At 49.5% G+C, this 26,724-nt stretch overlaps 2 protein-coding genes across 2 annotated transcripts in view; both read right to left on the minus strand.

The window, feature by feature from the left end:
- The window catches only part of LOC133758642 (olfactory receptor 2M2-like), a 37,421-nt gene that overhangs the window by 9,021 nt on the left and 1,676 nt on the right, over positions 1-26,724 (minus strand). The gene's annotated exons all lie outside the window — the stretch shown is intronic.
- Positions 11,319-24,301, minus strand: LOC133758209 (ral guanine nucleotide dissociation stimulator-like). Its single transcript, XM_062189392.1, has 14 exons — positions 24,275-24,301; positions 19,694-19,756; positions 18,572-18,663; positions 18,166-18,360; positions 16,917-17,110; positions 16,510-16,778; positions 15,653-15,868; positions 15,217-15,320; positions 14,071-14,140; positions 12,741-12,815; positions 12,257-12,331; positions 12,084-12,116; positions 11,604-11,725; positions 11,319-11,382 (listed from the first exon to the last, which is right to left on the minus strand). Exons 1-14 carry the CDS (start codon positions 24,299-24,301, stop codon positions 11,319-11,321), a joined length of 1,599 nt encoding a protein of 532 aa, XP_062045376.1.

Consider the following 26,724-nt stretch of genomic DNA (forward strand, 5'->3'; position numbering starts at 1 on the left):
ATATAAGGCAAGGGCAGGCATTTAGCTTAGTGATTAAGATGGTGGGTGAGACACCCATACACCATTTTGTGGCACCTGGGTTCAATGCCTGCCACCAGCTACTGACTTCAGCTTCCTCCAATGCAGATCCTGGGAGGCAGCAAGAGACACATCAAGCAGTTTGGTCCCCGCACCCATGTGGGAGATCTGGATTGAATTCTCAACTCCTGTCTGACCTGACCATTCCCAGTCATTGTGGGCATTTGGAAGATTGCACCAATAAATGGGAAGACACACACACAAACTCTGTCTCTCATAAATAAAAATATAAAACTCAATGCAACTGAACCCATGATATCATTTCCAAAAGAAAATCCAGATGGACAATTTTTGTCCAAATGGCACTGTTTCTTGCAGAGGCGATTCCCACCAGGCAAAGGTGGGTACAGGTAAGAAAATGCGGTGAAGACCTGGTACAGTCTGATGGGACAGAGTGGACATTCTGTCATTAATTCTGGGTGCTTTGTAGAGCTCAGATCAGAGGCATGCATAGAACAGAGATAGAGGTGGAACAGAGATGCTGCCCCTGTCCATCACTTGGCTCTCACTTTCTCCCTGCCATGCAGAACTTCTGGGAGCTAACAGAGTCCTTTGGCTCAAGATTTCCTCTTCTAGGGCATGAAATCATCCTACTCTGGTTCTTGTTAATTAAACGATGCTTTTCTCATGTGTAGTAAATCTCACCTGAAATAGTTGAATCCCTTGTGGCGTGTGGCCCCTGTCCACTGGCTCTCTGAGCTTTATAAAGCTTTGTACTTCTCTTCCCTATGTGAGGTGCATGGAGGCCATGGCTAACCTCCTATGAAGTTGCTGTCCTATAGCAGTCCCTTGTACTGTTCCTCAAATTCTTGCCTTATTGCTCACCTTTAAAATCTAATGTATAAATCTGCAACTCAGTTTCTATTCACTTAATTTTCTGTGTGCTCACTTCCATTCATATTCCTGGTGGATCTGCAAGCCAGAAAGGTAATATGCTAGGATCATGTTTCTTAACTCAATTTAACATTACAACTGCCTTCCATCCTTTCTACTTGCCCAGGAAACAAAGCTTTAAAATCATCACACAGATCATCATTCATCATCATGACTCATTTCTATTTTTATTTATTTCTTGGTTGAAATTTATGTATTATGCCTAGCTGAAAGACGAGGACATCAAGGATTAGATAACAATGATGGGGTTTTGCTTTCCATGGTGTCCGTGTCCAAGCTGACTGTTTTCTGCTGAAAGGTAACAGGAGCTATTACACTTTATCCCTAAATCAGGACCTTAATCCTCTCAACGAGATTTCTTAACTCCGTGTGTGTTGACCCTGTTTACTTAGATAAGAAAAGTGGCTCAGCATGTTAGAGTGGTTTACTTAATTACATTACTTTATCTAGGGTGAAGAAACCAGGTGCCCATCCTAGATTTGCTTTTTTTTTTAGGATTTATTTATTTATTTTTTAAAGATTTATTTATTTGAATGGCAGAGTGATAAAGAGGCAGAAAAAGAGAGAGAGAGAGAGAGAGAGGTCTTCCACCCCACAAGTTCACTCCCCAAATGGCAACATCAGCCAGAGCTGTACTGATCCAAAGCCAGGAGCCAGGAGCTTCTTTCCAGTCTCTCATGGGAGTGCAAGGGCCCATGGACTTGGGCCATCTTCTACTGCTTTCTCAGGTCATAGCAGAGAGCTGGATAGGGAGTGGAGTAGTCGAGACTTCATTGGCGCTCATTATGGGATGCCTGCACTGAAGGTGGTGGCTTAACCTGTTATGCCACAGCACCAGCCCCTATATATTTATTTTCAAAGTCAGAGTTACAGGGAGGAGGAAAGAGAGATTGGGAGAGGGAGGTGGAGAGGGAGGGGGGAGGGGCAGAGAAAGAGAGGGAGAGGGAGAGAAAGAATATTTTTCATTCAGTGCCTTACTCCCCAGTCTCAATCCAGTGCTAGGCCAGTTCTAACTCAGAAGCTTCATCTGGGTTTCCAACATGGCTAGCAGGGGCCCAGGGCCCCCAGATGCTTGTTCTATCTTCTACTGCTTTTCCCAGGTATTAGCAGGGAGCTGAATTAGAAGTGGAGTAGCCAAGACATGAACCAGCACTTATATGGGAAGCTGGTGCCGAGGCAGGGGCTTTACACTCTATGCCACAACACCAGTCACCCAATGTAGTTTTTCACCATTGAAAAACCAGTGTGTCTCCTGTGCACAGTGCTTCCTCAGACTCCAGGGTTTGATAATGATTTCAGGTTCTCCTTTAGGGTTTACACTGAAAACAATAGGACTTTGATCCTGAGATTATCTGAATTTCATTTTTCCCCACTAACATCACTAAATAATAAAAAATATGCCTTGTTGAAGAATTATGTTGTAGATAAGTGAAAGCTAAGGTTTGGATTTAGCATTTCCTATTGCAAGACTTTTGGAGAGCTGCTGTGACTATCACTATGGAGGTGTGCTGCGAGGAACATGAACCATGTGAGGGAGCTATGTGAACGCATCCACTGGAGATGTTGTGATTACAGATCTCAGAGGCAAATTCCAAGGGAGCTGTCTTAAAAATATTCTTTTGATATAAAAACGCAGCCTTAGAAACAGAGATTGTATCTTATGGAACTCAGGTGAAGGGACACATTCCCGAAAGGCCTAGAAAACTAACAATGCTTACTTTCTCTAAACAAATTTAAGCCAAACCTTTCTACAAAATCCATTAATAATATCTCACCTTGCATCCAACCCCAATGCAAAGGCAAGAGGAATGACTAACAAGAGTTTCCCAGTAGGCTTCATCCTTCTTGGATTCTCTGAATGGCCCCAGGTAGAGTCGGTTCTCTTCTGGATTGTGCTCATGCTGTACCTCATGACCATCCTGGGCAACTCGACCATCATCTTGCTCTTGTGCATGGACCCTCATCTCTACACCCCTATGTACTTCTTTCTTAGCCATCTTTTAGTTGCTCATGTTAAAGAGACAGAATTGTTTGAACGCTCTGACAATTAATTCAAGCAGTTATTTAAAATAATGTAAAGAACCTCAAGAAAGTACAGAGGGATTATTCAGAGTTGGAGCAGATTAATTTAACAGAGATTTAAATAATAAAAATATGAAGTAGAAATACCAGGCTGAGGCTGGCGCCGTGGCTTAACAGGCTAATCCTCCGCCTTGCGGTGCCGGCACACCGGGTTCTAGTCCCAGTTGGGGTGCTGGATTCTATCCCGGTTGCCCCTCTTCCAGGCCAGCTCTCTGCTATGGCCTGGGGAAGGCAGTGGAGGATGGCCCAAGTACTTGGGCCCTGCACCCGCATGGGAGACCAGGAGAAGCACCTGGCTCCTGGCTTCAGATCAGCACGAAGCACTGGCCTCAGTGTCCATTGGAGGGTGAACCAACGGCAAAAAGGAAGACCTTTCTCTCTGTCTCTCTCTCTCTCACTATCCACTCTGCCTGTCAAAAAAAAAAAAAAAAAAAGAAAAAGAAAAAAAGAAATACCAGGCTGAGAAATACAATAAATAAAATGAAAATTACACGGACAAGCATCAGCAGCAGAGGTGAAATTTGCAGCTATCTTTGGACTTGCTCTAATCCATAATCATGAGGTAACGTCCTAATTGTGTTCTCTTCAGTTTCTCTCATCAACCTTTTACAGTTCTCACTGCAGAGACTTTTCATCTTATGGCTCAAGTTTGTTTCCAGGCATTTTACTTTATATTTTTTTAGTCATTGTCTATGTAATAGTTTTCACCATTGATGTATAGAAATGTTACTGATTTTTATGTGCTGATTTTATGTCCTGTTACAGTTAATTCTTCCTTAAATTTTTGGTAGAATCCTCATGTGAATCCACCTACTTGTGAGTTTTTCCTTAGTGAGGAGTTTTTGATTAATGAATCAATGTACTAACTGGTTTTAATACATTCAGATTTTTTTTTTCTCCTGGCTCGGTCTTGGTGGAATGTATGTGTCTAGGAATTTTTCTGTTTTCTTCTAGGTTATTTAACTTATTGGCTTATAATTATCCATGGATAACCTCTTATCATTTTTTGATTTTTATACTATCAGCTCTAATATTTCTGATTTTGTTGCTTTTTTCTTAGTCTAAAGTAATTTTTTCCTTTTTCTTAAAGATTTATTTATTTATTTGAAAGTCAGAATTACATAACAAGAGAGGCAGAGAGACAGAGGTCTTCCATCCGCTGATTCACTCCCTAGTTGACCACAACATCCGGAGCTGGGCCTATCTGAAGCCCAGAGCCAGGAGCTTCTTCTGGGTCTCCCACGCGGGTGAAGGGGCCCAAGGACTTGGGCCATCTTCTACTGTTTTCCCAGGCCATAGCAGAGAGTTGGATTGGAAGTGGAGCAGCCAGGTCTCGAACCAGCGCCTATAGGGGATGCCAGCACTTCAGGCCAGGGCATTAACTAGTTGTGCCACAGTGCCCGCCCCTAAATAAAAGTTTTTCCATTTTGTTGGCTTTTGAAATTTTTTTATTTGTTTATTTGAGAGGTAGAGAGGTTGAGAAACAGACAGGAGCTGTGGAGCTGCTGTCCTCTGATTCCTCCTCAAATGCTGGGGCTGGAGCCAGGGGCTGGAGCTGCATGCAGGTGTCCATTGAATTCCGAGTTACTGAAGCCATCACAACCCTTTCTCGGCATCTGAATTAGCAGGAAGTAGAGTCTGAAGCCAGAGCTGGGGATGAAATCCAGGCATTCCACTGTGGGATGCAGGCATCTGGATCATTTAGGTTAAATGCTTGCTCCCTGTTGACACTTTTTACATTAACACTTGGGTCTTTTCAGATATATGTGTATTTTCTATTCTCTGTTCCATTTTTTCTGCTCTATTCTTTATTATTTCCTTCATTCTATCTGTTTTTAGTTTTTTTTCTCTATTCTAGTGCCTTGAGACATAAAATTAGCTTATTGATTTAAAATATTTAATGTAGGCATTTATCACCATAAACATCGTTAGTACTGATTTTGTTCCATTCCAAAAGTTTGAGTGTGTTTTCATTTTCAGTTGTCTCTCTACGTATTTCCTAGTTTACCCCATGAATTATCCCTTTGCAAAATATTCTTGCATTAGTCTGTCGTTCAAGTCCCACATATTTCTGACATTTTCAGCTCTGTTACCACTGATTATTAGGGCCATTCCGTTATGCTCAGAAGATATCCTGGTACAATTTCAATCTTCCCAAACTTGTGAAGCCTTGTTCTGTAGGCTCACATGTGATCTGTTCTGGAGAATGTTCCATGTGTGCTCTGAGAAAAAGTCTATCCTGCTGTTGGCTGGCATGTTCTGTCATATATCTGTTAGGTGCAATCAGTCTGTGGTATTGTTCAAATACTGTTTCCTTATTGATCTTCTGTCTGTTCTCTCCGTTACTGACTGTGAGGGACTGAAATCTTCTATTATTATTATGCCAGTGTCTATTTCTCCCTTGAGTTCTGTCAGCATGTGCTTCATATATGTGGGTTCTTTGATGAGATGTATATGTAATTATCATATCTTCCTAATGGGATGATCCTTACTCTTTTTTCTCATATGATAACTGTTTACAAATTCTATTCTGTGTCCTGGAGACCTTGTGGTGACTTGTAGTCTCTTGTGGTTAGCTTTTGCATTGGGCACATTTTACCATCCTTCACTTGCAGCTTAAATGTGTTCCCAGGAATAAAGTGAGACTCTTGCATACCATGCACACTTGGTACTTGCTTTTTTAATGTCCACTTAGCCACTCTCTGCTATTTTATTCAAGAGTTTAATCCACTTGTATTTAAATAGTTTTTAACAGGGAGGTGCTGTCTTCTGTTATTTTATTTTGCCTCCTATCTGCCTTACAGCATTTTTCCTGTTCTTGCCATTCTTGCTGCCATCCTCTGCAGTTTGCCAGTATTTCTGCAGTGACAACACTTTGATTCCTTACTCATTTTCTTTTGTGTATCTTCTACAGATGTCTTCTGTCTGGTCACGATGGGGTTATGTAAAATATTGCACACCTTTAAAACATATTTTAAGGGTCAGCGCTGTGGTGCAGTAGGTTAAACCCCATCCCACAGCACAGGCATCCTATATGAGTGCCCGTTCGAGTCCCAGCTGCTCCACTTCTGATCCAGCTCTCTGCTATGGCCTGGAAAAGCAGTGGAAGATGGCCCAAGTGCTTGGACCCCTGCACCCACATGGAAGACCCGGAAGAAGATCCTGGCTCCTGGCTTTGGGATTAACTCAGCTCCACCTTTGAGGCCATTTAGGGAGTGAACCAGCAGATGAAAGACCTCTCTCTCTCTCTCTAACTCTTTCAAATAAATTTTTTAAAAATATTTTAGACAATAAACCTAATTTCAACAATATTCTAAATTTTTTTTCTACATATCCCCCCAGTTTATATGATCAGTGTCACAAATTGCATCTTTTTATAGTTTGTACTAATGAGTATACTTTTATAGTTCTAATAACTTTATGAGTCTATCTTAAAATTCCATGCAAGACTTAAAGGTGATTTATGTATCACTACAGTATGAAAGGTGCTGTATCGTCTCTACACTTTACTAGACAGCTTTATAATTTTTTTCATGTTTTTGTGTTATGTAATGTCCTTTTGTTTCCATGAGAGGGCACTCTAACAATTCTTGTAAGGCCAATCTAAAGACAAACACCCGCAGCTTTTCTGTATATGAGAAAAGTCATCATCTCTGCTGCAAGGACACTTCTGCCAGATACATGTTTGTTTGGAAGTTTATTTCTCTCAGCCATGTAAACATCTCCTTCCATATTCTTCTTGTCTGTAAAGTTTCAGCTGAGAAATCTGAGAATGGTACAGAAGTTCATTCGAATGTGAAGAGACACTTTTCTCTGCTTTAAGGTCCTCCCTTTGTCTTTTTTTTTTTTTTTTTTGACCATTCGATCATAATGTTTCTCTATACAATTTTCTTTAAATTTATCCTCCAGTTAATCCATTGAGCATCTTGAATTTGGATGTCCACATCCGGGAAGTTTTCAGCCGTTGTCTCTTCAAATGAGGTCTTTGCACGTTCTCACTTCTATGTTATAGTCTCCCACACTTCTCTGTTGTTCCACTAACGCTGTCTCATAAGTTCCTTCAGCTTTTTCCACTACCCTTTATTCTTTCTCCTTGTGTGACTCAGTAATTTTAATGACCGCTCATTGAGTTGGCTGTTTATTTTTCTTCTATTTGTTCAATTCTACTATTGAACGTCTTCTGTGAATTTTTCAACTTGCTGTATTTTTCAGATCCACAATTTTGTTTATTGATTTTTCATAGTTTCTTTCTGTGCTCATGCTTCAACATTATTCATTTTTTAATTTTACTTTAGTTTTCTCTTTGTGTTCTCTTATAGCTCTTTAGAGTTAGATTCTAAAGATTTACTTTCTTTGGTCAATCTATATTTCTTTTTTTCATATGCTTTTTAGTTTTTGTTGGGAGTTAGGCATTTAAATATTCATTCTTTGTAGACTGGCTACTTACAGGGCAATACCATCAGCCCAGGAAGAAATTAAGGACTCCAGTGTTTTAGACATTTTCTCTGTTGGTACAAGAAATTTCCCAATTACACAGATTTTCCCGTCTCTCTTAGGAGCGTCTATAGCTGCCACAGCAATCCAGCTTGTCTATTCCTAGTAGCCCTTGGGCATCCAAAATATTCCATCAGCAACTTGAGTGCAGAAGCACAGGAGCCAATTCCTTGGGTAGCCCACAGAAACGCCAGTTATATACGCTGAAGTTCCTAAGTTTGGTCCTTCACTGGTAAGACACTGTCTACTAAATGGCCCTGAATTTCCATTCTCACTGAATGACAATCAAGAAATAGAGGTATGGAAGCATAAAAATGCACCTGGCTTTGATCTAGGGACCCCATTTCCTGGATTTTTATATCATGTCTACAATTAACTAAAATGAAAACCATACAGGAGCAAACATCTTTATTTATGTGAGACTTAGTAATGCAATATTCTAATGAAATATTTGGCAATTGATAGATGTGTAAATATAGCACAGGTAAATGCACTCAGTAATGTTGCATTGTTGCAACTTGATCTGTGAATGAAATATGAGGCTATGTACCTTGTAGTATGAAATGAAAATTGACCATATCTATGAATTTTTAGAATATAGTAAAGCTCCCATTGTGAATTCATAGATACCCAAGATCCTTTCACTTCTCTGAACTTGTGAAGCTGTTTTACCAATGTGATGTGGCCTTCAGTTCCTTCTTGAGATGCCTGACTGGTCTTTCAGATGTGCTGTCTTCATTACAGTTGGCTAGCACGCCCAGCAGCTGAGCTCCAGTAACATTGTCATTGCACAAAGCTGAAGCTCTGGATCCATACACAGCTCCCCTTCCCATGCCACTCCAGCCCTTGGCAACCACCATCCTCCTCTGTTTGCCTGATGATGGCTCCTACAGGTATCATAGAGGTGGCCCACACTATACTTATCCTCTGGTTACTGACTTGACTCAGCATTGAAATCCTCAGGATTCCTGCATGCTGTTTCATGGGATAGCATTGCCTTCTTTAAAGGCTGTGTAACATTCCTTCTTATGTGTACCCCCCACATTTTCTTTATTCACTTGTCCATCTATGGTGTTTGCATTAGCCCCACCTTTTGGCCACTGTGAACAATGCTGCAACAAACACAGGTATACAAAAAAATTGCTGTTACCATAATTAGATTGAACATTCAATTATTTTTCCAATAAAAATGCTGGCTTATTTTGCATATAAAAAAGTTTTCCTTTATCTTACTCAAAGAAATCTAAAAGTATATAAATGCAGATCCTAGGAGATAATCTGCTTTTCCAAAGTTACACAGTTAACGTTAGCTAAAGGCAGCGATGAGGCACTGTGATCACTGAGAAATCTCATACAGATGGCTTCCATATACATCATGGAAAGTTCCATTTATCAGAAGCAAACAGATCATAAATGGGACATATAAACAGGAATTTGGTGGTGCTCCAAACTTTGACCCATCTTTAAGAAATATCTTTCAATTTCATGATGTACGTTTCAAAATGGTTTACCTACATGTACACCTGTATGCATACTTACACAATGTTAACATTAAGATCCAGTCATTTTTTGTCTGAAATCTATGGTTTTGAAATTCCAGACTGAACCCCAGAACATTTTACAGGGACCTTTGCAGTCAGGACCGTCGCATGAATAATAGTTCCATGGTTTCCTGCTGCTCCATGATGGACATGGGTCCCTTACTCAAGAACTGGAGTCCTGCAGGCCATCCGAACAGGCAGATGTCCTGTACTTTGGCCAGGCCTGTCGGGACCACTTTGAGGGCTGTTCTCTGCTGTGTTTGATTACATAGGTCCAGGCCACCCAGTTTTGAACCCCTCAACATAAGTAATCTGGCAGCATGATTCTGAATAAACCTAAAGTACCAGACAGCTGAGATAGTTAAACCCCAACAGTGTGGGTCCTCCATGGTGCATAGAACATGATTTCTATTCTATTCTGATGCTAGACCAACCTGCCAAAGAGGGGGCTGCTCCCTGTCTGGAACACCTCTCCAGCCTTCCTCCATAATCTGTGGCAGCAAAGATGCATCCACATTAAGTGAGTTCCTCCTAAAGACATGATCTGAGAAGGGGTGTTGGGGTCGTACTCCAGTTTGCTTACTGCAGGGGAAAGTGTCATGAAATGTCCATCTCCCGCGTCTACTAACCATTTCAATCTAAGGATTCACCCAAAACATAGCATCCAGTCCTCAGAGGTTGGCATGATGCAACTGAAAACTCTAGTAGTGTGGAAAGACACTGGATTAACAAAGCCAAACTTTAAAAGCCCACAATATTAATAGTTGAAATAATTCTGCTTTTCTTTTTCTATATTTTATTTTCAAGAGATATACAACTAAAGAGAATAAAATATAATTAATTAACTATAAAAACAATGCAGATTATTTTCAAATACTGAAGCATAAAAAATATAAAAGCAGTAACACTTAGAATATTGTCACCTCAGGATAACACATCCTGTATCCCTGATCTACCTTAATCATGAACATACACATGTGTACACATACACACACACACACGTGCACATGCACACAAGCCATAGAACCCAAGAAGGAGCCACACATGTCTACTCTTATCTAACTATGGAGACCTTTATTCCTTCTCTTCTCTGAAAAAGGCTTCAAATTCCCAGCAAAACACAGAAGGTAGATACTTCTCATTAAAAATATCAGCAACAAGTATAATTTATACGCGTCACACATATTTATATGTAATCATTTTTAGGTCACTCGTTATTTCACCAAGAAAAATTGACTATTATGATATCACTTCCTGCTGAAACTCATGGAGGCGGCTGGCACCGCGGCTCAATAGGCTAATCCTCTGCCTTGCGGCACCGGCACATCGGGTTCTAGTCCTGGTCAGGGCTCCGGATTCTGTCCTGGTTGCCCCTCTTCCAGGCCAGCTCTCTGCTGTGGCCAGGGAGTGCAGTGGAGGATGGCCCAAGTGCTTAGGCCCTGCACCCCATGGGAGACCAGGAGAAGCACCTGGCTCCTGCCTTCAGATGAGTGCGTTGCGCCGGCTGCAGTGGCCATTGGAGGGTGAACCAATGGCAAAAGGAAGACCTTTCTCTCTGTCTCTCTCTCTCACTGTCCACTCTGCCTATCAATAAATAAATAAATAAAAGAAAAAAAGAAAGAAAGAAACTCACGGAGGCTATTGTCTGGCAATGGATATCTGGGCTGCGTGCTTGAAAAATTCTCTGGATATTTGGTGACAAAGCACTGAGTGGAAACAGTGCAAAGAGAGGACCACATCTGATCAACAGAGGGCTCCACAAGTAACATCCTAAACCAATGAAAGAAAGTACAAGAGGAGCGAGGCAGGATTTTTACACCAGGCATCACATGATCTGCCAGCTCCTCTTAGGAGAAGAACCTCAGGGAACCTCGACCAGCGAGGTGCAGCTCCAGGAGCCGCAACTAGGAGGGGCCCATGCCCACGGCACATTTGCAACGGTGGAACACCGCTCACAACCTCAGTTACGGGGAAGCAATGACGAGAAAGCATGAAACTCATGGTGCAACATATTTATATTAACTTTAACAAAACTCTAATAGGGAGCTACTAACAGTGACTATAGTTCAGTGGGGGAAAGGAGAAAACATAAGAGGGGCAATTAAACTGACACAACGCAGGCCTCAGCTTCACAGCAGGGAGGCCACTGTCCCAGGCACCAGGCTCACAATGAGCTCAGATCTGCCCCTGAGGTCCCAGCACTCGGTCACGAGGGCATCATGATGGTGTTCATGGCCTTGAGGCTGCTGCGGGCCTCTTGGCAGAGGGCTCCAGCTGGCGGGACAGGGCATAGCTAATGGAGAGAGCACAGCCATGAGTCCACCAGGAGCCTCAGCTCAGGCCTCCCTCCGAGGGCCTGTCCAGGAGCTGCAGTCCTGGGGGCCAGCATTCCCATGGGACAGGGCCTGCTGCCACCAGGGGACCTGAACAGTGCTCCCCGCAGCTGCACAGCAGGGAGAGCCCTCCCCACCCCCAACCCCCCTGGGCTTCACCCAATTCCTGCCCATCACTCACCTCTCCTTCTCAGTGAGATACTCCACAGACCGGAACCACACGCCAAACTCCTCATCACGCTTAAAATAATAATTGCTCGCTGCCACCTGCAGCAGTTGGATTTCTTGCAGGACTTTAATTTCCTGGGGACGGAGGGACACACAGGACACTCTCAGGGCCTGGCTGGGAACCTTGTGGGGACCTGGTAGGGGAGGGGCGGCTGGGTTCTGGGTGTTTCCTCTTAAGAGGCCTCCTCCACTCCAGCCCATGCAGGCCCCACTCTGGCCTCCGATGGGGGGTGCAAACAGCCCCTCCCTAGGGGCTTCTCCTTGATTCCAGTCCTCTAACTGCACCCACCCCACCCTAGGGATGGGTCTCCCCCTCATGTGCACCCAGCCCTCCTAATAGAGCAAAGCTCAGGGGTGATGCATGGGGGTCCCGACCGGGACCACCTGTGACCCCCAGTGCCCTCCTGCCCTGAGTGAGGCCACAGCTGCTCACCTTCTTCAGTTTCTGGAAGCTGATGTCAGCCTGCTGGAAGGCAGAGTCCATCAGAACCGCCCCCAGCCAGGGCCCAGCCCTGTCCCTCCCCTCTCATGAGGTCCTCCAGCCAGGCTCTCCCCTCCCTGAGCCTCAGGGGCCCGGCTCCCCACGCCTGCCCCAGGATCACTCACATGCACAGAGTCCCCCATCGCAGTGTCCAACATCACCAGATCTGTCAGGTAGGTGCCAAGAAAGGGGACGACTCCCTGTGCCACAGGGGGTGATGATGAGCACCTGCTCTCAGGTGCCACCCAAGCCCTGGCCCCAGAGACCCCTCCACCCCAGCTCCTGGACCCTGGCTCATGTCTCCCCCGGGAGCCATCCAGGACCTTGGCAGCCTCCCCCATTCTCCATCCTCCCAGCTACTCCCAGGACAGCAGGCTCCCCTAGGACTCCTGCTGGGATGTCCACGGGCACACAGGCCATGTGGCCCCCAGCGCCACCTCAGCCCCAAGTCCACTGAGAGCCCAGCTGCCCCAGGCCCTGGCTCTGGTCTCTCCGGTGGAGGCCAATGAGGCAGTGTGGAGACCGCAGGGGGGGCTGGAGGTGTTAGCCCTGCTCCTGTGGCTCAGGCCCCGGTGTGACGGAGGAGTCCCCTCGCCCGGGCACACGCACCTTCTGTTGTTTCCGCAGCCTCATCTGGGCTCTTTGTGGATTCTTCTCCCGGGCAGCAAGCTTGCAGGCCCCCTTCTGCCAGGATCAAGGTCAGGGTCATAGGGCCTGTCCTTCCCACCTCTGCCCACACCTGGGCCCTCTGCTGGGGCCCTGCATGTCTGAGCCCCTCCCCCAAGTGCACTCTGTCTGGATGCTGTGGCTCCCACCCTCACTGGGGGCACCTTGAGCAAGGGGCCTCCCTGGGTCTGCTCCTTGGCGGGTGAGGGTGCTGGGTGCCCCCACACAGCTCTCCTGACTCAGCATCCTATGCCTGCCATCCTCCTCCTCACTGTCCCCTGGGAGGAAGGCCAGGCCCTGCAACACGCATCACCCTTCTTGGTGCCTCACCAACCCCCGTGAGCCCTGCACAACAGGCTCATCAGCCCCATCCTCTACTTGAGAAATCAGAGGCCATGGCCAGTGACCAGCCCAGGGCCACACAGGAGAGCCTGCCCTGCCCCCAGCTGACCAGCACCCCACTGCTTCACCCCAACTCCAGCTGCATCCCTGGACAAGAGTCTATCAGGGCTCTCTGTGTCCTGGTCCGGGCCAGGCACAGCCATGGAGGGAGAGGGCCAGGTGGTCTCAGGAGGCCTGGCTGACAGGTGCTGGCCACCCAGCCCTACTGGGTACTCCCCCCACCCCAGCAGGGTTGAGGACGAACCACAGCTTCTACTGCACATCTCCCCTGCACTCAGGGAGTGGACCCCAGGGATCATCTCTGAGTGACAGGCAGGGCCTGCACAGGCTCTGGGTGGCAACACTTTGCTTCCTCCCTTAGGTGGAAGGCGTTGAGATGTGGTCAGGACAGAGCCACCAGGCATGTGTGAGGAGGCCCCAGGAGCTTCTCCTCACCCCCCAGGAGATGATGTCATTGCTCTGGGCAGGTTGAGAATCCCAGGACTGCAGGCAATGAGCAGTGGGTCAGGGCAGGACGGGCATCACAGCCACAGGTGCGTCTGTTTCTCATGTGCCCACTGCACCTGATGCTTGGCAGCCGTCGGCCACAGGCCCTGGGACACTCGTGTTTGGTTCCCCCCTCCCCAGTGCAGGCAGGCAGCCTTCCCCATGCAGGTCCTGGGCAGGCAGATCCCAGGCAGGGCCTGGCTTCCTGAGGAACCGAGGTCATCCGGTGCAAGGAGGGAAGTCCTTCCTGCCACTCTGCAACACAGCCTGGGTGGGGTCAGGGGCACAGAGCCTGTCCTGCCGGCCAACACCACCCCTGCCCCAGGCCCTCAACCCACCCCTTACCCTACCCCCAAACACTTGCCCCACCTCCCAACCCCCCTACCTTGGTGAGCCGATCCCTGCTCAAGCCATTGTCCTTCTCACACAGGTGCTCAAATTTTTTGCAGCTTTTCCTGTGGAAATGGGAAACAGGAAGAGCTACTTGGTGTGATGGGAGGGTGGAGAGTGCAGCACCCTTTGCTCGAGAGCAAGGAGGATGCACACGGCCCAGGTGAGTTTCCCACTGAGTTCCCTAAGCCCTGAGGCCCAGGGGATGGGGGGGAGCTCAAGTGGTTCTCCTGGGCCCCTCCCCTCCACAGAGCAACACTGTTCTGCCTCAAGTTCACCTGCACAGGGAGCTCCGGTGCTGCCCAGGAGCAGGTGCAGGTGGGCAAGTTAAAGACCTGGGTTTGCTGGCCGGCGCCGTGGCTCAACAGGCTAATCCTCTGCCTTGCGGTGCCGGCACACCGGGTTCTAGTCCCAGTCGGGGCTCCGGATTCTGTCCTGGTTGCCCCTCTTCCAGGCCAGCTCTCTGCTGTGGCCAGGGAGTGCAGTGGAGGATGGCCCAAGTGCTTGGGCCCTGCACCACATGGGAGACCAGGAGAAGCACCTGGCTCCTGCCATCGGAACAGCGCGGTGCGCCGGCCGCAGCGCGCCTACCGCGGCGGCCATTGGAGGGTGAACCAACGGCAAAGGAAGACCTTTCTCTCTGTCTCTCTCTCACTGTCCACTCTGCCTGTCAAAAAAATAAATAAAAAAAAAAATTAAGAAAAAAAAAAAAAAAGACCTGGGTTTGGGCCGGTGCTGTGGCGCAGAGGGTTATGCTGATGGCTGTGATACCAGCATACCATGTGAGCACAGGGGTGCCCAGAGGGAGAAGGCCACAGGCTTGGGCCTGGCACAGCCAATGTGGCCACTGGAGGAGTGAACCAGCAGTAGAAGATTTCTCTGACTGTCAATCCGTTTCTCCATAACTCTGACTTGCAAACAAATCCATAAGTCTTAAAAAGGAACCAGCACCTGACACTATGTAAATGTCTGTGAGACAGATATCCTGGCCTTAGACGGAGGGAGGCAGTTACCCTCCCCAACTGGTCCATGTCTGCTCCCCAAGTCCCTGGCCACTGGCCCTTCTCAGCTTCATGGGGGTTAGTGCTGAGTCCTGGGGTCCCAGGCAACCCTGGAGCTCCTGGACAAGACAGGCACCCACCTGGAGACTTCTCCCCACGTCTCTTTCAGACGGTAAAGAGAGGTGGACCGCAGGGCAGAGAGGATGGCATGGACCGAGGAAAAGTTCCTGAGGGTCTGGCACTCCTGGAGAGCAGAGCGGAAGAGGGAGAAGTCACCTGGATCCCCTGGGCTGACATACCCCTCCTGCATCAGATGCCCATGGAGCCACAGGAAGGCACAAGGGAACCATGGCCACCCTCACAGGGAGAGGATTGGGTTCAACCCACACAGAAGCTCAGTTGGGAGGTGAGCATGCACCCCTGGGGGAAGCGAGTCAGGTCAGGCCCCTCCCTGCCAGGAAGGGCCCAGGGTCTGTGCAGGGTCTGCAGCCACAGGTTGTACTCCCGAGGGCTGATAAAGCAAAATGGCCATTAGCAGAGTGCAGTGAGCGAGGGCCCTGGCCGCCCGCAGCTGACCTTGGCCACCTTGATCCAGTGCTCCACCACACGGGCCCTGTCCGTGGCCTTCCTGCTGGGGTCCTTCAAGCATGTGGTGACTACACAATTTGTCACGCAATTGAACTGCTGGACGGTGGCACGGACAGTGGAGGCCAGGTGTTCCTTGCCTTTCTTGTTTCTCTGGGTCCAGATGGAGCCCAGGCAGTGGAAGGGCACGACCTTCTGGAACAGCTCCTGGGAGGAGAGTGTCCCATGGGCACAGCCACCCCCACTCAGAGTGCACCAGTGCCCACACTCCCAGGATGCTGTGCATGGGGCTCACAGCAGTGGGAGCAGCAGCCCACTGAGGGTGCCCAGAGCCCCATGGCCCAGAGCCCATTCTTGGCGAGTAGACACAGAGGTGTTTTCTCCCGGGTGTCCTGGCCAACTCCCCATCCCTCAGCCCATCGCCATCAGCCCTGTGCTCCTTGTCCCATCCCAGCACACCTCCCTGTGGCAGCTACAACAAGGGGCTCTGTTTGTGTGTCTGCTCTGGGAACCCGTCCAACTCTGAAGCCTAATCAGTGCTGAGACAGGTAAGGCATTCTGGGCAGACCGGCAGGGACGGGGGCCTGGCTGCACCTCAGTGAGTGCCCTCCACCACCACCGGGCCACACCGTGCCCAGCTTTCTGTCTGCCGCTCTGTGTACCTGTCATGAGTGTGCCCCATCTCTGCTGCCCACAGGGGACAGGTGGGTTAGGACATGAGAAATGAGCCTGGGTCACACGGGCTGAGACATGAAGCCTGGGCTGACTCTGGCCAGGGCTTGTGTGGGACGGCAGGTGCCACAGGGACGCCGTGGTCCTGGCCCTGCCCAGCAGAGCCGGCTGCTCACCGCGTCCAGAAGCGTGAGCTGTTCTGCCATCATCCTGGGGGAGAAGGCGGTGATGTCAACCATCTCCGCCCCAGGCAGCTCCTCTGCAGTCCCAGCCCATCCAGAGGAGGCCTGTGGAGCTGGCCCTGGTGCTGACTGTGCGCATGGGGGCAGGCCCCGTGGGGAAGCTGGCCCTGGCTCTGGAGCAGGTCCTGGCTGAGCCAGCGGTGCTGCAGCTGGCTCGAGAGCCAGTGCGCGGAAGGGTGGTGGCCCTGCACGCAGAGCGGGAGCTGGAAGAAGAGAAAGGGTCGCCAATGTGAATCACCTTCCAGTGGCCTCTGCAAACCCCGAGGGGTCGCACTGCCTGGAAGGGGCTTCCAGCCCCAAACACCACCCCTGAGAGACCTGCAGACTGCGCTGCCCCTCACCGTCTGCTGTGGCCTCAGGGTGCTGGTCGTGTCCGGGCAGGGCATACAGAAAGTACACCTGGGTCCCCAGGTCTCCTCCAGGCAGGCTGACAGGCTTGCAGCCCACCTTCATCTTCAGCAGTGGAAGGCTGGTTTGGCCATGGAGCTCTGCCTCGTACAGGTCTCTGCAGCGTCCCAGGAAGGAAGCCATGTTGCTGGGGAGGCAAGCGAGGGCAGACCTGGTCAACAGGGCTGGTGCACACCCCGTGGTGACAGCCTCCCAGTGACCTTCTTTACTGAGGGGAGGACACCCGGTGCTCAGCATGGAGGCTCCAGGCAGACTTAGGAGCATGTATCAGGATCTCTGCAGGTCTGGGCCTCCTGGGGTGGGGGCAGGCAGCGTGGGTGGAGCTGGGAAGCACCTGTCCTGGGCATGGACCCCTGGCTGCTCTGCGCCCCAGCCTCCCCTCTCCTTTGCAGGTCTCGGACCCCATTCCCAGCTCTGTTGGAGTCCCCGGGCCTCAGTGCTCTCAGAGGAGTCACAGGAAGTGGGAGATCCACACCCTGTCTGTCCCTCCCCAGCCACAGCCCACATTTCGCTCCCACAGTTTGCAGGGACAGAAGGCCTCTGACTGGACCCACAGTCCGTGATGTCCTAGTGGGTCTGGGCTCTGACATCCTGGCAAGACCATGGGAGGATAATCCTCTCCCCTCTGACCCTGTGGACAGGACCCGGGCAGGTGTTCAGCTGGGAGAGTCTGGGTCCTCCCAGGTCAAGAGGCCCCGGGAATGCTGTCTGCTTTGCTCGCTGAGCTGTGACACGTGTCTGCAAAGTGACTGCCCAGAGTGCTTAACATTCACGTGCTGTGGGGATGAACCCCACACGGACCCTTGCCAGAGAGCTGAGGGACCTGGGCCCCACACCCAGTGCCTGGGCCCTGCTCTGTCTGTATCCGGGACTGGGGCTGGGAGGCCTCCTTTACAGATGGGAAGGCAGGGCTGCTCTCTGTGGGGTTTTCCAAACCTCGAGGGCCGTGGGCTATTGAGTCCCGAGGGTGCAGAGACCAGAAGAAGAGGGATGAGCGCAGTGCCAGCAGCCCTGGCCACAGAGCAGGCACCAGGCCCCTGCGGTTCTGCAGTCACATGGTACCTGTACATCCCCTGATGCTCACACCCACACCACCCCACTTCTCAGAGGAGCACGCAGGCACAGAGAGCCACGGCTACGGGGCGGCAGAGGCCCCTGTGCCTGGAGGGCACAGACGCTCACCTGTGGAATATCTGGTCCAGGAAATACGGAACAGTGCTGAAGTCGCCATATGAGCACAGCAAAGTGGACAGGTAAGCGATGGTTCTTCCTGGGGAGGCCAGGACCAGGGACTCCTCCAGCTTCGCCCTGGTGCCTGGCTGCAGGCTCCGCAGGGGGCAGACCTCTGCCAGGTGCAGTGTGGAGACACCTCCAAACTAGGGAGGACCAGCAGGGACAGGAGTCAGAGGCGGCTCCAGGGACCCCCGACCACGGGAGTCTGGGCTGGGAGAAGTCCCCCTCACAGAGGGCATCCAGCTGCACCAGGTGACCCCACACATCCCTGGGGGGTTGGGCATGAAAGGCCCAGAGTGACTTTGTTGGCCACATAGAGAACAGCGTGGGAGAGTGGGGAGAGCAGAGTATCCCACCCAGGGAGGCCAGCGGCTGGGAGCAGCAGTGCAGAGATGGCAGCTGGCAGTGTCCTGGCCACAGCCCTTCTGCACGGTGTTCGGACCATGGCTGCTCCAGGGGGACACCTCAGCCCCTCTCCCAGAAAGTGCTGTCTGGGCCTCTGTCTCAGCAGGGCATTAGCTCCTGTGAGTGCAATGGTGATGCTCTGACACCTGGGTCCCCGAGTGTGGTTGCATGTGCCATGTGCTCCTGAGGAGGTAATGGACGTTAGGCCAGGCCATGGTGTGGGCCCCAGGTCTGCTGTGCTTTAAGGAGAGGGGACAAGGACACAGAGAAGCACAGGAGAACACGAGAACACGGGAACGGAGATGGACATGTACAAGCAGGAGACACAGGGACATCCAGCCCCCAGCACTGTGTGCATACTCCTGTGAGGGCCGCCCTCGTGTGGGGCCCTGGGCTGTGACTGCCCAGCAGACCAGGCTTCCAGGGGCGCTCTCTGAGGCTGTGACCTGCAGCAGGTAGCCAGGATGGAGCACTGGAATCCCAGCTGAGCCGCAGGACAAATGTCCTTTCTCATGGAACAGGATGAAGACAGTTGGGGGCTCCAAGGCTGAGACCGAGAGACACACTGCTGACACGTGCATGGGGTAGTCTCTCTCTCTCTCTCTCTCTCTCTCTCTCTCTCTCTCTCTCTCTCTTGAGTGTAAGCCTCACCCCTGTGTGTGGGGTTTGGGTTCTCCATCGTGGGTTGTGGGGAGGTCTGGAAGCACAGGGAAGCTGACCCCTGCCCGGGATTCCCAGGCTGGGTGGGAAAACAGTGCTGTCCCACACGCGGACGCTCTTGACTTCGTATCCAGGGAACCAGTAGTAACCTGTCCCCTGAACATCCTACCAGGACCCGACATGGGGTTGCCATAACCCAGCTGTCAGTGAGCAGCAGACGGGCGAGATCTCTTAGGAACAAGACTGTGGTCAGTCACTCGGGTGGGAAACACCAGGATGGGGCCCAGAGGTGCCTATATCCAGGCTCTGGTCCTCGGCCCAGCTTGGTCATCTTGAGTCCCCACCTGTGTATCTCCCTAGGCCCCTCCCTCAGCCCAGCCCAGCACTGTCCACGGCTGTTAGCCTGACGCACCTGTCCATTGCCTGAGAAGATGAGTTCCTCATGGGAATCATTGCTGATCTCCAGCGTGGAGCCCTGCAAACAGAGTGCCCGGAGCCAGGCCAGAAGGCGTCAGTGTCCCACAAGAGACACCCCTGTGAGTATTTCCACTCCCCAGGTCACATACGTGCGGACATCTGTATATACCCCCCAGCCAGGAGGACTCCAGGTGACACAGGAGAGCTAACCCCTGAGTAGACAAAATGGCCCCCAGCACCCACTTTCCCATCCGCCATCCCTGGAATGGGTACGGACGACACCACAGCCCTCCTCCAACGCCTGAATCCTGGTGCTGTGCAGGAAGGGCCCCTCCTCTTGTCCCCTTCGTGGAGATGGGAGGACAGCCCACGTGGGGTCACCAGAGACTCCAGGCCTGGACGGGACTTCCCAGGGCTGCTAAACCCTGTTACCTGTGGCTGCCTCCTCCCCCATGGCCACAGGCGTCCATAGTGAGAGCTCAGCCAGCGTGTTACACGCTGGAAGAGACCTTCATTCTGGGCTTTGGCTCGGCCAGAGCCTCGCCTTGAAGGGCAGCAGCAAGGGAACATAGTTCTCCCTGCAACGCTTCCTATCAAGTGAGCTGGCAATGGCTACCACTACAATGTGGGTGCCTGGTTACCAGAGTTCCATGTTCTGTTGTGGCCCATCACCAAGGAAGTGAGGTCACTTCCTCCAGGTCCAGTCATCGACCCCTTCCAGCAGGAAGAGCTCCCAAGGCCCTCTGGGCTGCTGACTGTTCCTCTCCTGCCCCGATGCCATCCCCTTGACTGTGCACAATTCTGCAAACACAGCCCCATCCCTCAGTGCCTGGGAGACCTGGATGGGGTCAGGATCCCAGGCTGAAGGGCACTCAGCTGGATTCTAAACCTCCTTTTCCTATCATTTCCCAAAGACAGTAGCCTGCTTCTTAGGAAGGCCCCTAAAATCCAAGCTAAGGTCAGTGAGGAAAGCCAAGGGCAGTGTCCACAACAGACTCGAAACTCCATCCCTGAGTTGTGGGGACCGTTGTTCAAGCATGCTTTACTGGTCTTCAGTTTGAGTGTCTCTGGTTTGGACATCGGGCGTTTCAGAGAACTCCACGAGGAGACCTGAGTCGGCGCTTCTGGAAGATGTCCTCTAACTCTGATGGCGAATCAGCAGTCATCTGCATGTGAGGCCTCCGAACCAGGCCACCTCACAGACAGATAATACAAGCTCAGCATCAGCAACCAGGACCAGAATCGAGGAACAGGTCCATTGTCGTTTTCCACTGAAACACAAATGCCCCCACAGGTGCCTCCATTTTCACCACGGATGCCAACAGGAAGACACTTCCACTTGAAAGCAGGTCTAGTCTCGATCAGCTTGGCCTGATTATTTACATGAGTGCAGAGAGAATAGAGATTGATCATATACACTCTTTAAAACTCTCATTTCTTGACCTTTTAGTAAAGAATCTCAAAATAAATGAGTTAAATCTACTCCATGCTAGTGAGTCATAGCAAGGACTTGGCTCAGAGTTTGCAATACCCACAGTTTCAGGTGAAATACTTCCTTCTCCGGGTCCCTAAAACATTTGGAAATTTTGTAGTCCTTCCTCATTGACCCTGAAGTCTGGAGAATCATAGAAGTCATGGACCAGGCCAGGTGTTACTTTTGTCCAAGGGGTTTTCTCTGCTTCACAGGCTAAACCCTGTTCCCTAGACCAACTTCATCATGTTGGGTTCCATGCCCCATCTCTAATACGATATGCTAGTCAGAGTCTTGGTAACAAAACTAATGTTTTCATTCTCGCCCACAGCAGCCCTGCTATTGTACTCAGGACTAGGTACCCTCATTACAGGAGGAAGGCTCCCTCCACTGTGTATCACTGCTGTGCAAGTAACTGCTTGTCTGAGAATCACTGGGGAAGTCTCCACCCAGGGCCGAAGGGAAAACAGCATCGCCATGTTGGGACCTCTGTAACTGCCACCACAGGCACACTTTTGTCTGACAAGTCAGTGCTTCCAAAGTGACAATATCTGAACCACCCATGACACTGAATGAATCCCACCTCAAGGGACACTGAGAAACTTCTACCCAGGATGAAGTGAGAAGTTCGGGCATTTGGCTACGCTTATCACTGGTGTCAAGGAGAAACAGTTGAATTCCGCTATGTTGAAACAACTATTTAGAAACTGATTAAAATTTCTTCTGCTTTTCTTGTGGATAAATTAATATGATAGGCTGGAAGAAAGCTTGTGTCTGACTAAGGTGCCCCAGAAAACACCTCCATGAGGACTAGTTTGAACGGCTATCCACAGAGCAAGTTGCCGTCACACAACTCTGGAAGCTAGGATAGAGACCACACAGTGCCTGGTTTAGTAGAATAGTTGGAGAAATTGCATTGAAGAAAGCAGGAAGAAGAGGTGCCATGTCACCCCTGCCCTGGCCCCAAGGAGTACAGTATGGACAGTCAGCTCTTGGTTGGGGGAGGAAGAAAGGAGACAGAATCCATGTGCCAGGCCCACCGTCACCATCACCAACTTCAGACTCGGGTGGAGTCCAGCAGCCCACACCTGCAGACTGAGTGTTTGGACCTCCACAGCCAGGCCAACTCCACCACCCTTCCCCCAACCGCCAGCTGGAACTGCAGCAAGACCCTGGTTGTTGCAGAGCAGGGCAGGATCACTTCTCAGCCTTTTGGCTAAGATCAGGTGCACAGTAGGGCAGCACAGGGAGTGCAAGACCCTGCAGTGGAGCTCAGAGCTAGCGCCCACCCCCGTGAGACCAGTACCTGGTACAGGTAAAGGCATCTACACACAGGCCAGTCCTCATTGACTAAGCCTCTGACTTGCCAGGCCTTGTGTGGAGGCCTACACTCCAGGGGGAGGGACTCCTTACAGCACGTGTCATCACCAGTCTTTGGAGGCCTGGCAAGTACCCCAAGGGCCCGGCCACTGTGGGACCCAGGTGTGGCCCAGCTGGGTGTCAGTCTGGATAGTGAAGCAGAAGCCTTTATCAACCTCTTACAGTCTTTCATAAACAGCACAACTTGCATCGGCTGGCAAAGCCCAACACGGAAGGTTCTAATGGCCCCATCTCTGCACAAGTGCTTGTGTATGGAGTCTCGGGACTTGCCCCAGTATGAGGCGGGTAGGGTAAGGTAGGGTAGACCTATGTATGTGTCACTGTTGGCCTCACCTGGGCCCGCTGGGTATCCTCAAGAATGCACAGAGGCCCAGATGTGGCCTCCTGCCTCCCCTCCTACAGCCTGGGGCCATCAGCAAGGAACCACAGGACTGTGTTGTTATTCAGGCTGGGAAAATCCAGTGTGAGCAGATCCTAATGGTCCCTGTGCCCAGGCCAGTGCCAGAAGACAGAGTCTCTAGAGCAGCTTCAGTGCCAAGTGGAGCACCGAGACTCCTGCTGACCACTCTGATACCTCATGCAGCATCACTAGTGGGGTAGGAGCAGCATCAGGCCATGAGTCCACCTCAGCAGCACAAAGACCATAGCAGAGAGGGTGGCTTTAGGTCCTAGCCCGGCTTCCCTAGTTTCAGTGGGCTCTGGGCTCAGGATATGATCTGGCATTATGGCATTGGAGGACAGAAGACCAGAAGTCTGAGCCTACTCCAGTACCAGGAAGAGGCTTGTGGGGATTGACTATACCATTTTAGGGACTTTTAAGTTCATTCTGAACAACATATCAGCTGTGAATTTGGGACAAATCTGGGCGTGAGTATTGTAGGACTGAAAAAGTAAACAAACATCAACAGCAAACCCAATGCAAAACTCATCTTGGGACTTGACGTCATAGAACTGTCCATAGGCTCAGAGAAAACAGACTGCTTAAATTTTCTGGAAGGACAAAGCCAGACTACTGTAATAGATCCTTCAATGTACAGGCAATGACATACACCAATAAATAGCAGGAATGTCCAAGGAACCACGACCTCGCCTAAAGAGCAAAATAAGGTCCCAGAGAGCAACTGCCTGGGAACTGAAATTTCCAAGTGCTTGCTTGAAAAGTTAAAAATAGTTGTTTTAAGGAAACTCAATGAAATTCAAGACAACACAGAAAATGATTTAGCACTTTAACAGAAAGAAATGAGAGACATGGAAGTGATTAAACAAAATCAAACAAATCCTTTAACTGAAAGATATACCAAGCAAAATTAAAAATGCATCAATAACAGAATTGATCAAATGGAAGAAAGAATCAGTCCTTTTCAAGACTGGCTATTTGAACAAAACCACATAGTTGGAGGAGAAAAACAATCAAGAGGAATGAAGAAAATTTTCAAGAAATCTGGGAGCATGAAAAGAGCAAATACTGGGGCTTAAGAGGGATTTGAGGGTGGTCAATATGTTCAGTGCCGAAGATGGCTGAATAGCGGAAGCCACTCTAACTTAAACTGCTCTGGGAAACTAAAAGAACAAAGGAAGAAATACGTTCCCAGGGGTCTGGCTACTGGAAATATTTCTTGAGTAAGTGATAAAAAATGAAGGCTCTGTGGGACAAGAGGAGAGGAGACAGAGACACCCCTGCAGGCATGTGGTGCAGCCAGCTGCAGCTGTTAGCTGCCTTCTTACCACGTTAAGGTCGGGAGAAATCGCCATGCACGCTACTGCTCACACTTTACCTGAGAGGGAATTCCACACTCACTCACCGGCTTTCACGTCAGCCTGGAGAGCTGAGTGGGGTCTCAACAACTGCAAGGCTTGCAGCGGGGAAGCTGCCTTACTTCCTTCCCCTCTCCCACTCCCACAAAGCACCATACGTGACAGCGAAAAGTCACACAGCACCTCCATTCTCCTACCAGCATCATAGCATCACAGAAACACATGAGGCAATGGACAGGTTCCCTGCATCCTGCAACTGTGGCAGCTTTGGGGCATTAGCCCCAGAGCTATGCTAATGCACTCTATGTAAACTAGGAGGATTCACCTAAGCTAGTGAGAGCTAACACCAGAAGCAGCCCATAAGAAAAATCAACTCCCACCTGGAAGATCTGCGTCATGACCCCACTATACCATGCAATATCAGGACTGTAACAATTCATTCTAAATTTCTCGGTGCCATTGGAAATCTACCTGGTGGACATGGGAAAGAACCTACCTGTATTCCACCTCTCTGGACTCCAGAGTAAAAGCTCCTGTGTGCCCTGTAGTCACCCTGAAGGACTGGGACAGGGTTCAGTTCACATCCTGTAGTTCTAGGATTAGGACAGTCGGTACTATAAGCCACAGCACCAGTTGGACTAGCAGGAACTAAGGAAGGGTCCATCTGTACCACACAGTCCTAGAGCCACAGCCATTGTGTGACAAGCCCTGGCATCACTCAGGCTTGCCATAGGACCAAGGGGCACCCATCCTTGTCCCCCTCAGCACCAAGAACAAGGCCCTGGCTATCACATTCACCGGGGAAGCTAACATTGAGCTCTCTGTGGACCAGATACACAACCAAGGAAAACTTATTTATCACAAAGCCACACTAATATCCCTACAAAATGCCACAGACTATTCCACTGTCACTTATAGGCACAGCTGACATTAAGACAAAAAGAAATCACTCAGAGACTACACACCTGGGTTTGCCTAAAACAAAAACCAAAGCAACAACCCAAGTAATATCTTATATTTCAGCTGAACCATAAGTGATTTTCCACTAAAACCTACTCCTTAAAGAAGAAGGGAGGAATATGACAGATGGACAGGCATCAACAGAGGGACACAGGAGACATGAAGAAGCAGGGTAGCATATTCCTCCATATCAGATCCTGCACACATCATTATACTTCAGAACACTGGACTGGGTAAAGACTTCAGAACATTGGACTGGGCAAGGATTTTCTGGATCAGACACCAGAGCATAGAAGAGAAAGCAAAAATAGACAAGTACGATTTCATCATATAAAAGAACTTCAGCACAGCAAAGGAAATAATCAAGAGTGAAGATAACCTATAGAATGGAAAAAATATTTGTAAGCTACATATCTGACAGAGGGTTAATAACTGATTATGTCAGAAACTCAAACAACAGCAAAAATAACAAATAATCTAATTAAAAATAGGCAGATTAAAACAACATTTCTCAAAGGCAGAAGTATACAAATGACCAACAGATATGTGAAAAATGCTCAACATCACTTATTTGACTTGCAAACAATTGCAAATCAAAACCACAAGGAGAGATCACTTCACTCCAGTTAGGTTAGCAACAAGTATTGTTGGCAAGAACCTGAGGAAAAGGGAACCCTTGCACCCTCTTGTGGGAATGTAAGTTAATATGGCCATTGTAGACAACAGCATGGAGGTTGTTCAGAAAACTCAAAGTAGAATTACTGTAAGATCCAGCATCTCCACTATTGAGTGTATATCCAACAAAATTTAAATCAATTTGTTGAAAAGATATCTACACTATTGTTGACTGAAGCACCGTTCACAATAGTCAAGAAACAGAAACAACCTGAATATCCATCAACTGACACACTGCCAAAGAAAATGTGGTTCAGAGCCACAATGGAATACTTCCCAGACATTAAAAATGACATTTTGTCATTTTCAACAAAACAAGTGGAACTTGAGGTCATTTTGTTAAGTGAAATAAAGCAGGAAATAGAAAGACAAGTATCTGAGGCCAGCATCATGGCCTAATAGGTAAAGCCGCCATCTGCGACACCGGCATCCCATGTGGGCACTGATTTATATCCCAGCTGTTCCACTTCCCATCAAGCTCTCTGCTAATGCCCTGGAAAAGGTAGAGGAAGATGGCCCCAATGTTTGGGTTCCTTCCATCAACATGGAAGACCTGGATGAAGCTCCCGTTTCCTGGCTTCAGCCTGGTCCAGCATTAGCTGTTGCAACCAACTGGGAACCAAACTAGCAGATAGAAGATCTGTGTGTGTGTGTGTGTGATAGCCAAATAGGAATAAGAAGTTCTGGGATTCTATTTCATTCTATTTCACAGTAGGGTAACTATAGATAGTTAGTTTACCCTATAAGAAAAACTAAAGGATAGAATTGTTTAATGTTTTCACCAT

Source organism: Lepus europaeus, chromosome 4, assembly GCF_033115175.1.
Source record: "Lepus europaeus isolate LE1 chromosome 4, mLepTim1.pri, whole genome shotgun sequence".
NCBI classification, from domain to species: Eukaryota; Metazoa; Chordata; class Mammalia; order Lagomorpha; family Leporidae; genus Lepus; species Lepus europaeus.

Coding starts and splice junctions, on each gene's coding strand:
- LOC133758209 (XM_062189392.1), bottom strand. CDS start 24,301: ATGGCGATTTCTCCCGACCTTAACGTG. Junction 17,111..18,165: donor CTGGACCAGATATTCCACAG/GTGAGCGTCTGT, acceptor TTGCCTCCCCAG/CAACATGGCTTCCTTCCTGG. Junction 11,383..11,603: donor TATCTCACTGAGAAGGAGAG/GTGAGTGATGGG, acceptor TCTCTCCATTAG/CTATGCCCTGTCCCGCCAGC.